General features: G+C 38.3%; 1 protein-coding gene across 1 annotated transcript; it reads right to left on the reverse strand.

Moving 5' to 3' along the window:
* Window positions 1-8,848, reverse strand: tram1 (translocation associated membrane protein 1). The gene is given in 12 exon segments (XM_074621311.1): window positions 1-1,500; window positions 2,110-2,261; window positions 2,794-2,937; window positions 3,028-3,132; window positions 3,271-3,341; window positions 3,543-3,627; window positions 4,319-4,377; window positions 4,468-4,584; window positions 4,675-4,732; window positions 4,734-4,791; window positions 6,467-6,530; window positions 8,584-8,848. Coding segments are annotated over 12 exon segments (1,107 nt in total). The 5' UTR covers window positions 8,707-8,848; the 3' UTR covers window positions 1-1,429.
* Window positions 8,849-11,342: the final 2,494 nt, after the last annotated feature.

Below are 11,342 nucleotides of genomic sequence, written 5' to 3' on the forward strand. Positions count from 1 at the left end.
TTTTTTTTTTTCAATAAAACATTTTAATCCTTTGTAAGATAGATAAACAATCAGGACAAGTTGAGAAAACCACATACACTGCTGATATACTGCCAGAGGCAACCGTGACTCACTACCGTGTACCTAAAATTAGTTAACACTGGCTTATTCTAAAGAATAAACCCATTATTTAGGTGATTCTTAAAATACAGTTGACTGCAACCAGTCAGGCTCATTTGGCACATGTCTACAGTGGGTTGGGGGGAAAAACAGCCAAACAAAATATGGTTTTCTCATTCCCAGTCCGTGCTTTAACAACAAATCATTCTCGTGGACATTTGAAGCAATAATATGCAAGGCCAAAACAAATACAGTAAACCCATTCCACTTAAACAGCAAATGATTTGGGACCATACAAGACAGTGATTCAATCAAACTCACTAAAGGGATGTTTCGCCATTTCATCTCTTATAAAGTCATCTCATATCACGTCAAAACTAAAAGAAAAAGTGTGATCATTTATTGACAATGTTATAGGCAGAGCGGCAATAAATTCTCATGGCGAGGAAAATGTCCTGTTGCGATTACAAAGCTACGCTGAACCCTGATAATTAAATGCTACATCAGGTTACTACGTCTTTGCTGGCAGTTTTGTACAATACTGAACTGTGAATCTACTTTACAGTATTACAGGGTGACAGCTGCTGTTTTCCTGGGCTGCTTTAATACACTCTTCCCTATTCTATCCATGAGTTGATATTAAAAACTTTCTATGTCGCTTTCCATCTTTAGTTGTTGGCCAGTGACATGGTGAAAACATTGTAACAACGTCTCGCTGTGTGTTTGAACAGTCTATTACGGATTATAACAAGCCTGTATGCAACCGTCACTGATGGAAACATAAGAGATATTATAAGGGAATTCATAAACTCCATACAATGTTTACAAATATCCCTCTTTGTGGCAAAGAAGTGAAGCTGCTAGCACTTATAAATACAAGAAAAAAAAGGGGGAAATAAATCACAAGCTGGAATACACACTGTTTAGGAAAAAGCATGACATGACCTGACTTGGGAGAAACATTAAACACTGAAGTCATCATTCCTGAAATTTTAAAATTACACACCCTGTACAAAACACTCCGTATCATTAGGCACTTCTTAAATAAGGTCTTTTTTCTCATAGTTTATTTGGGAATTTGTTTTTCATTCGAAATGGCACAGCAGAGCAATGATTCCTAAAATCAAAGCGTGCTGGATGAGTGGCGACAAGCAAAAGCTAAATGCATTCTGGTCCTTGGAGTCCAGCTGGGAGGTCAGTCCTGTGTGGGAGCTGAAGATGCATATCGTGGTTGAGGAGCTGGAGGGACTGTTGGTTGGATACAGCCACGGAAACACGGGAGGGCGGGAAAGATGGTTCTTTGAAGAGGGGGTGATGGAGGAGAATGTATTTATGATGACTTCTCTTTTCTTGCTCTTGGTGAATCGGCTGCGTGAGAGTTCACTCCGTTTACTCCATTGGCTAAAAACAAAAAAAAACACATCCAGATTTGTTTCATTTGATAAATTAATATAGAGTTATAGACTAACTTCAGTATTTTTCAACCTGGACCCCATTTTCCCATGTTTTTGTGTCTGACTAAATAAAGTATTTATTAATTTATTTGACAGGGACAATACATGTAGGCATTTTTACACTTAAAGTGCTACCGATGCAATGTATATCAGACTTTTAGCTCTGGCTAATTTGCAGACCTTGTCCTTGGTTAGGATTTTAAGATAAAATGGAAAAAAAACATAATAGCAAATCATACATAAAATCACATAATACATTACAATCAATTTACATACGTATGTTCCCAATCAGAAATCAGTGATCACAGGACAACAATTTCTGAAATTGGTCCAGTATTGAGGGAGAGCGCTGAAGACGGCAGACATTCACAGGCTGCATTATGGTGCTATCGGGGTGAAGCTGGCACCGTCATTTACGTCCACTAAAAGTGCTTGTTTTTGCCATGACAGGCTCTGATTGTTATTATGTGTCTGACAACATTATGAAAAGAGTCGCGCTCTGAAATCTTGCAGAAGAACACATTCCTAATCAAGTAAATGCGTGCTCGCTACTCACCTTTGTCTTTCTTTGATTTGCTCTTGGTAAGAACTTGTTTCTTTTTCAAGGTCTGAGCTTGGCCATGCTCTCTCCACCGGCGCAGCTGGAAGTTGATAAATTTCCACATCATGAAGGCCTGAGTGAGGCAGATGGCAGCCAGGACAGTTATCCTAATGGAGAGTCAGTAAATCAAAAGGTTAATAAAAGACGCCGTGTGTGTGTGTGTGTGTGTCACACACAGTGTTGTCTTACAATGCCACAATATGTCTCCATAACTCCAGTGAAACAGACATGAGGTTGTGTGTGTATAAAGAAAGAAATGCTGATGTATTGTGGTTGTATTTCATTCTAATTCATTGAAGCTCTTCCTCTTCTACAATGGAGCCCTTCCTGTATGACTGTTGAACCTCAGAGCTGCACGGTGAGTGTAGAAATACGCTCTTGTTCCTTTATTCTAAGTGGCCAGCATGACGTTGACAGATTTGCCCCGTGAGAATTAGAACATATCACAAAAATGAATAAAAAGTGTGCTAAATAATGCTAAAGATATATTTAAGAGTTCGTTTTTTGGAGCGTGATTAAAGCTAAATTTAAAAAGGCTGTTGCTTGCAGATTTTCAGACCATAATTAATCTGGTTAGCAGTTTTAATATATATTATTTTTGCATTAAGTAGACCAGTTTCTCCTCTCAGACACACTTACCGAACAAAAATGACATTAAAGTTTCCAGCAGCCAAATCAAAGCCTTGATTCTCAGATGTGGCGAGGCCAAAGCCCACGGTGAGGACGGACAGGGACAGAGTGAGCAGCCGTCCAAGGACAAACAAGACGGCCCATATGGTGAAACTGGAAGACAAGAGGACGGCTTGTCACCATCAGTAATTCTTAACTGGTGCAACTTTTGCACACGCACCACTCTGAACATGCAGAACTCACCCCGTCTGTCTGTTCTCGTTGCTGAAGTAGATCAGGCGGGACACGTGGAACAGAAGCTCGACAAAGTAGTGCAACACTAGCAGGACCAGAGCCAGACGGTTCAGACTGAAAGACACGCATAATTCCCCTTCATTACAAATGACAGGAACAACACACTTTCTCCTGAAGGGCAGTGTACAAACACAGGAGCAATGCCACATGCTCCACATGTAATTTTAGGCTTTCTAAAGTAGCCGTTCTTACTTCAGAATGTAGGCGCCCGCAATGTGGACCAGGTACAGGAAGATGTACACAAGTTGGCGTGGAATATCCTCCTAAACAGTAAACACAAAGAATGGGAGGCAGAGAATGGTCACAATATTTACTCTGCACGTGGAATTAAGCAAGGCGAGCGTGATTCTTTGAAACAATGCAACATAACCAAGGAAGTCAAACAGGAAGTAGCCTCGGGGTCCAAACAGACGCTACAGTACGTCATAAAAAAACAAGAAGACGGGCCCACCACACACCCTTACCTTCTTTGTCTTTTGGAAATACAGTTCTGGGAGAGCGTGTAACCAGTAGCCCAGCTGACAAATGAAGTAGAATTTCATCTGGAATCTGAAGGAAAAACAGGAGTAAGAAAATGTAAAGTTTTTATAATTCAGAGCCACACTTGAAGCTCTAATAAAATAACCAATAAAGTAACACATGACCGCTTTTCTAGTCTACTTAAAGAGGACCTATTATGCTTATTTTCAGGTGCATACTTGTATTTGGGGTTTCTACAAGACCATGTTTACATGCTTTAATGTTCAAAAAACACTTTACTTTTCTCATCCCGGCTGTGCTGCAGCACCTCTTTTCACCCTCTGTCTGAAACGCTCTGTTTGAGCTCCGCCCAGTCTGCTCTGCTTAGTCAGCTGGCCCACTCTGTTGTGATTGGTCAACCTAACCAAACTCTTCAGGCTTCGCTCCACTCTAACTAGCTTTGTTTGAGGGCGTGCCAAACAAGCCGCTAGGCAGGTATTATGTTACTTGGTGACATCACCACGTTACGTAAGAAAAGGCTGGACTTCAAGAAAGGCGTTTCAGGCAGTTCAGGAGCAGTGTTTCTGTGGGGGAGAGCAACTTCCTTAGGCGTGGCCTTTGAGCTTTGTAACTTTGCGACCTTTTACATGGACAAAAAACTATACAACACACTAAAGGAAAGGGGAAAGGCACAAAAGCATAATAGGTCCCCTTTAAACCACAAAGAAATAACAAACAGTATCTCTAAAATGCAACTCCACACACAACATTACAAACTCACGGCATCAATGTATGGGGATAACCCTCCCATAGGGTGACTGGATTGGACAGGAGGTTTTCCTAAGAACAAAGAAGCATTTAAATTACAATCACGGACAGTTTTTGGGACGTGAAACAAAATATATGCACAAGAATAGCTATTGTACGTACAGAGAGTAGGATGCTCGTGCCCCAGCCGAAGGAGAATAAGTAGAAGGCGCTGAGCTGGCCCGACTCATTGAACTTGCTGTGTTTCGTTTTGGAGAAGTGCTTCTTCCGGTTGATTTTCTGCGAAAAGAACGACAATAAAAAAAAATGCAGAACTGTTCGTTGAGATTAAAAGTCTGTCTGTGTGCTCAAAGTTTGTGTCTCACTTACATCCAGCACGTACTCCTGGATGATGGCGTGCATGATGATGGCCACCAGCATGTAGAAAGGTGGTGGCCAAGTCCTTGATGCCGTGGTGGAAGTGGTTCACGGGGGTTTCCTCTGGGCCTTCAGTAGCACGCACAGAGGTCAGACAGGGTCATCACAATGAGCATGATAGAAAAATCCAACATTTATCTGGAAATGGGCCTCATGCAGGAAGCGATATATGATCAGATTTTCCCTTATTTGTGTTCTTATCCACGATTTGCTCTTATTATGATAATACCCATTCATTTCTGGGATTCACCAATGTTTTCTTAGTTTTGCTCTTGCTCGCTATATATATATATATATATATATATATATATATATATATATTATTTTATTTAGTGTTTTAGAGTAATTATAATGATTGGATTATTAAATGTGAGGGCAAAAGAAATATTATTGGCCCATTAATCCCAATTAAGATTATAAAAACCCTTGGATGATATTGCTTATATACTGCTCTTCGATGCTTTTTGATCTTCCTGTAACGACAGTACTGACGCTCTGGAAAATCACATTTCCTTTGCTTAAGTCTTGGTGGTAATCTCTCCAAATCTTGGGCATGTACCAGAGCATTTGCACACGGCACAACCCCTGTCATTATATAGTGTTTAGGGGGCGTTAGCTGTGCTAATAATAAACAATCTACCACACACCACCAATTTATGATTTAAGTGTGATTCATCATTCGGCACACCTGGGTAAGAGCAGATCTGGATGGTTAAGAATGTTTCAACGCGAGTTGACTTCTCTTATTTTTTCTCTTAACGGAAAATTAAGGGAAAATATAAGAGGAATTTAAGAGAATTTTGCTGCATGAGGCCCACTGTAACGTCAGATGCACTCAGTTCATCCTTAACATGAACTGTCGAAGCCATTTTAGTTCAATCCAGTCAAGTGATTCACATGTTTAATAACCTTAATTCCTGAGGTGAGGCGTTTGGATTAGTGAGTCTCGACTGTGCAGTATTACACCACTTTGAAAATGCCAGAGACATTGACTGTCTCAACACAATAACTGTCACACACAGGTATCTGTGAAACACTGAATAATATGAAGAGTTGTAGCACACAGAGACAGATGACACAGTTCCCAGCAAACAGTTTGAGAAAGCCTTTGCTCATGGTTTATGCAACCACATAACGAAATCAGTCCGATCGTTTGTAAAAGTCAGAACAGACAAAGAAAAAGCACAGCGGCGTCATTGAATTAGTTTCACTATAGAGGGATTTAGGTGCTGCATGTTATTTGTCTAATTAGATACACGCTGTAAATAAGTTACAGACCTGGGTACGTGGTATAAAGTCTCCCAGATAAGAACTGAGTCACCAGCTGGCAGTCCTGCAAAACCTCCAGCCTGTACAACAGCGTATGAATAAGCTCTGGGGTTGTACGTTCCTTCAGCAGTATCTGAAGTTGGCAACGAAATTGTTAACCTTGAAATGACTTGAATTGAGAGGCCTATATTACACCTTAGCCCAAATTCACCCGGTGCAACCTTGCCACAAGAGGACTTTATAAATCAGGCAGACTAAATTTAGCTCCAAAGGGGAAAAAAAGGAGCTCTCAAATGGGTTTGTGCAAAGCCACGCAAGTACCGCTCCAGAATCCAAATGAGAGGCTTCCAGCAGGACAGCTCTTAAGAAATTACTGCATTGTATTTCGAAGCCAAAACCTGCAGTATTCATTTTAACACATCATCTGTTCTCATCACCATATAGCTTATACTCTTAATTCAATCCTTCAACTTACCATTTGTTGATATGGTGACATTGTACTGGACGGTTATGAATAACACTGCGAACTTGGAGGTGACCTGTAGATGTAAAAAACATATTAGTAATGCAAGCCTGCACACAAATACATTTTTTAACTGTAAAATCAAACAGTATTACCAGAGTATTGCATTTATATATCAAGGATTTCCTGCAAGACCAATAACGGAGTGACTGTAACTGTGACTCATGTATGAATATTGAAGTTAAGGTGACACATCGGTTTTAATGTCACAGAATTATCTATTTTAGGGTGATAAAAAGCAAAGATCAGCCAAAATTATGAGGCCATATGGGAATTATGCAATATTACTGTGACGGCAGGAAAAAATGGTGATGAAGCACTGCCAGCTCCTTCTGTAGAGGTGTTAGAAATAGAATAAATAGAAGAATAGACTGGAATTAGGGCTGGGCAATATGACGATATAATAGTAATAATAATACATTTTATTTATAGAGCGCTTTTCATGAAACTCAAAGACACTTTACACAGTTCAAATGATCATAAATAAGAACATAAAAATGTCATAAAAACGATATAAAAATGTCTATTGTATATAGTTTTCTATATCGTTTCTATCGTTATATATTCTAGGCCTACTTTTCTTTCTTTTTTCTCTATAATTTCATTTAAAACTGTTATGTTCATTTTGTACTCAAGTTCTTAAAATGGGAAAATACACAGTATTTTATTTGTCAAGTATTTAATTCAAAAGGGAGTAACAAAAAAAACAAAATGCTTTACCATGTGGTTATTTCATATAAACTATTTATTTACTGAATTAGGCCTACCAGGAAACTTGCTAGATCATGATATATCGTTATCATTATATGAAATTACATATATATAATATACATTTATAATATATATTCATATGCATTCTTCAATGCATTTATTATAATAATATAATATATAAATATATAATATATATTTATATATTATATGTATATAATATATACATATAATATATATATGTATATATTATATAATATATAATATAATATATTCATTATAATTTCATTTTAATAGCCCATCACACACATATTGTGTATATATATTAATATATTATTATTATTATTATAAATAATAAATGCATTGAAGGAGCGAATAGCATCAAGATAGCCAAATAATAAGGTTAAAATAGGAAGTTGCTTATTCATCCTTCACAACAAAAGAATGACGTGGACACCCAAATTGAAATTAAATACACACAAGAAGTATTCACCGTTTAATTAAACTGTCATAAATAGCCATAACTTTCAAAATGTCCATGCTGCCATTACGATATAATATAGACGACACGTTGCAACAGCTGTCACTGGACGGGGATTTTACTTTTGTAGAAGAAAAACAGGAAGTACTTGAAATAATGGCTTCATTGGAGCACTAATGGCGCTGCTTTTCACTGAGGATGAAACATGTTTGAAATTCGGACATAAATTGTGAGTGAAAGTAGCCCAGCATGCAGCACTGAAGCGGGTTAATCAGTGTGAACGTGTTAAGTTAATTAAGTTACATTTAAAAACGCTTTTTTTAGCTCCAAAGACAAACTTTCAGTTTGGTGCAAGCGGGTCTGTGTGATGACAGCCCTCTCAGTCGTTGTGTGATTGCCACGTAACACATCTACGCATAAACTGACCAAGTCGAGAACGTTGTGCAACATTGTATCCACCGAGTTCGATAGAATGCTGCAAGTCTGCAACACACTGACATGTTTCCAGTGAATAAAATAGAAGATCAAATACATAAATTGCACATGTAAAACTTTTGTTTTTATGATCAAACGGCGGGCCCTGTAGACGTGTGACTTGAAATATCGATTTCAACCTGGGAAAGCAGCCAGATGGACTAGTCAAAGACACATTTAATCTGTATGAAAACCTAACACAAGGCTATACCATGAATGAGTGGATAATCTGGTGGATTAAAAGCAAAAAAAAAGCGAGGTGCACAGAAAACTTTCAGGAGGAAGTAGTGGTGAAGAATAGATGAGCCAGTCGTGTCACTTTGCAGGAGAACAGATGGTTGAGTATTTGGGCATCACGAGCATCCTCGCATGACCCCCACGATCCATTCAACATGTGGACTCTTACCTCAAACATCAGCCCGAGAAGGAACACCATAGCAACACAGGAAACAATATCTGCATGGTTCTGGATGACAAACTCATGGCTCAGCATTGGCGGATTCTTGGTGGTCTTTTTTCGGATCCCCATGATCGACACGATTTCGGCCCCAACTTTTAAGCTTTACGCAGCGCAGATGTGGTCGTTTTCTATCAGATATTATTAGTATTATCCTTGTTGTAGGAGAGAGAGAAAGCTCACTGCTGCTGCTGCTTCCTACAAGCGAAGGGCCAGGCAGCAATTGAATGGCGTGTCACTCTTGTGCTAGTGGGAGGGTCCACGGAGAGAGAAGGACCAACGAGGACTCTTTTTTACGCACAGGAGAGAAACAGCTGGAGCTCTCTATCGCTACCTAGAGGTTTGGAGTATAAGAGTGTATCATTTTCTCTCACTTAATTTCTGATATTAGATTCCTTTTCTAGAATTACTGGTCTCAAAAGGAAAATATTTTTTTGGGGAATACACTGATTTGCTTTCTTGCCAAGATATCATTCTTCTCATCTGACTATCGGCAAGAAAGCAATAAAGCATAAAATTAAGCAAAATGTTGAACTATTCCTTTCATCAAAATACCACAAACTAACTGAAGATACCACAAGCCAGGGGTGGGTTGTGTTTCAGCTGATGGGTACTGTAATACTTCAGGATACATGCACCATACACATATACCCCTTTGACATCGAGGGCTCAACCAGGGTCGAGACATGGGTCAAACCAGGGTCGGACCAGGATCGATTTCCATGTGCACCAGGGTCACTAACACACTAACAACCAGAGCGGGACAAATCTATCTGGTTGCAAATCGGAGCCAAAAAACGGTGCGACGGCAGTAGTAATGTTTTCAGACACACTGGAGGTGAACAACGGACGATTTGAACAACATGGATGTGGCAAGACTTTGAGAGGCGAGAAATTTGGATACGCTCTAATATTTTCCAATAGTCCAATAGTGGGATAGTAGGACCACAGCTCATTTTTGCCCTAAAGCTCCCAGACAGGTTGATCCAGCCCTGAGATTGCAAGAGAGAACCCATCAAAATGGGAAAGTTTCATCCCTTTTTTTTTTTTTTTACTTTTCATTTATTGACTCATTTAATCAATACTTGTACTTTGTTCTCCAAGATACCAACTCATTTCGTCATACAATGTAAATAAACAAGACAAAAAATATGCCCTAATATGAGCATCATGTATAAATCCAAAAGCAGTATTTTATGTGAGAGGGGAAAAAGGCAAGGAAAAAACAAACAAACTGACTAAATCGTAATAATAATAATAATAATAATAATAATGGTAAGTAGTAGTTGCAGAAAGTTTTATCTACCTAGACTACCCACATTATTATAAACAATACATAAAAGAATAAATTCATCCTTGAGTGTGTGAGGGCTGCCTTGATTTATTTGAATACACATGAAGACGATCAACATATTGAAATTTAGACTAAAAGTCAGAATATGTAACTTTGGTGGCAGTTATGGGATAATGGTAAATATTAAATGTAGCATAACAATGTAGAAAAAGAGTCGTAAAGTCAGTTTACTGACGGAGTAATGTCAGTTATATGTCACTTGGTAATATTAACTAACATTAGCCACCATAAGCTACTGGTCATACCAGACCAAATAAGGCTCTAGCAGTAAAAACACTGAGAGTACTGAATTGATCAAAGGTGTGTTTTATTGCTTACTGATTAAACTTTGACTTTGCAAGGGGGAGAATGTGTTTTGTATTCTTTCAAAAATGGATATAGTTTAACTTTTGATTGCCTATGTCATAATATAACTACAACAATATATTCAATACAGTATTTTAAGTTGTTTATGTGTTTAAAAAGTGCATTACAGGGATCCTCATCTCAGATAAAGATATCCCCACACTTACTGTAAGTACATAGATTACAGGAAAACCACTGGGTGGGGTGTTACGTCACACTTTCTGTTCACAGAAAATACACCTTCTTTGTTTCACCTGTAAAAATTAAGCAATATGTCTGAGCAATATGTCATCCCTGACTGGCTGATATTCAAACCATCCAAAAAATGTCTTTCTGTGTAACGGAGTGTGACAGCAGGGAAGTTAAACTGTCACCCAGTCATGCATTCACACACACCTACATTCACAAGATCTATTATGTAACGTCATTTTTCCTGCCTGAGGTGGAGCTTGTCACGAGTTTCATGGGAAGATATAGAGAACTGCTGCAGAAGTTCAGAAGTGTTTGCCTCTGTGACTGCACAGCTGTCTACCATGGACAAGATGTTCTGGTAAGTTCAACTGATGATAATATGCACTAATAACTGTGTAATCTAACCCATTTGTGCCCATAGTATGATAAGGAAATATGCCATAACATTTGTTGTGATTAGTCAAAAGTCTTGAAATTTGGTACAGACATACTTTGGGCAAGTATCTAACAGTACAACTTTGCCATTTTTAGCTCACATGAACAATCACACTTTTATTAATAGTCAAAGTCGGGATTTTTGAAAAATGAGGAAAAACACTAACATTGTGTTTATTAAATGTTTTCCATAAGAAATATTTCTTTACACTTCATATATGTGCATATGTTTGCTGTTCAACTTGTTATGAGTTCATAGATACATAAATACTTATATACTAACTGCCATTTTCCTATCATACCATATCTGGTATTTGGGAACATGGGATTACTATTTTTTCCTAAAATATAACGGAGTATATTGCAAAAACAGTAGTCCCAT

The sequence above is a fragment of the Sebastes fasciatus genome, chromosome 21 (genome assembly GCF_043250625.1).
Source record: "Sebastes fasciatus isolate fSebFas1 chromosome 21, fSebFas1.pri, whole genome shotgun sequence".
Classification (NCBI taxonomy): Eukaryota; Metazoa; Chordata; class Actinopteri; order Perciformes; family Sebastidae; genus Sebastes; species Sebastes fasciatus.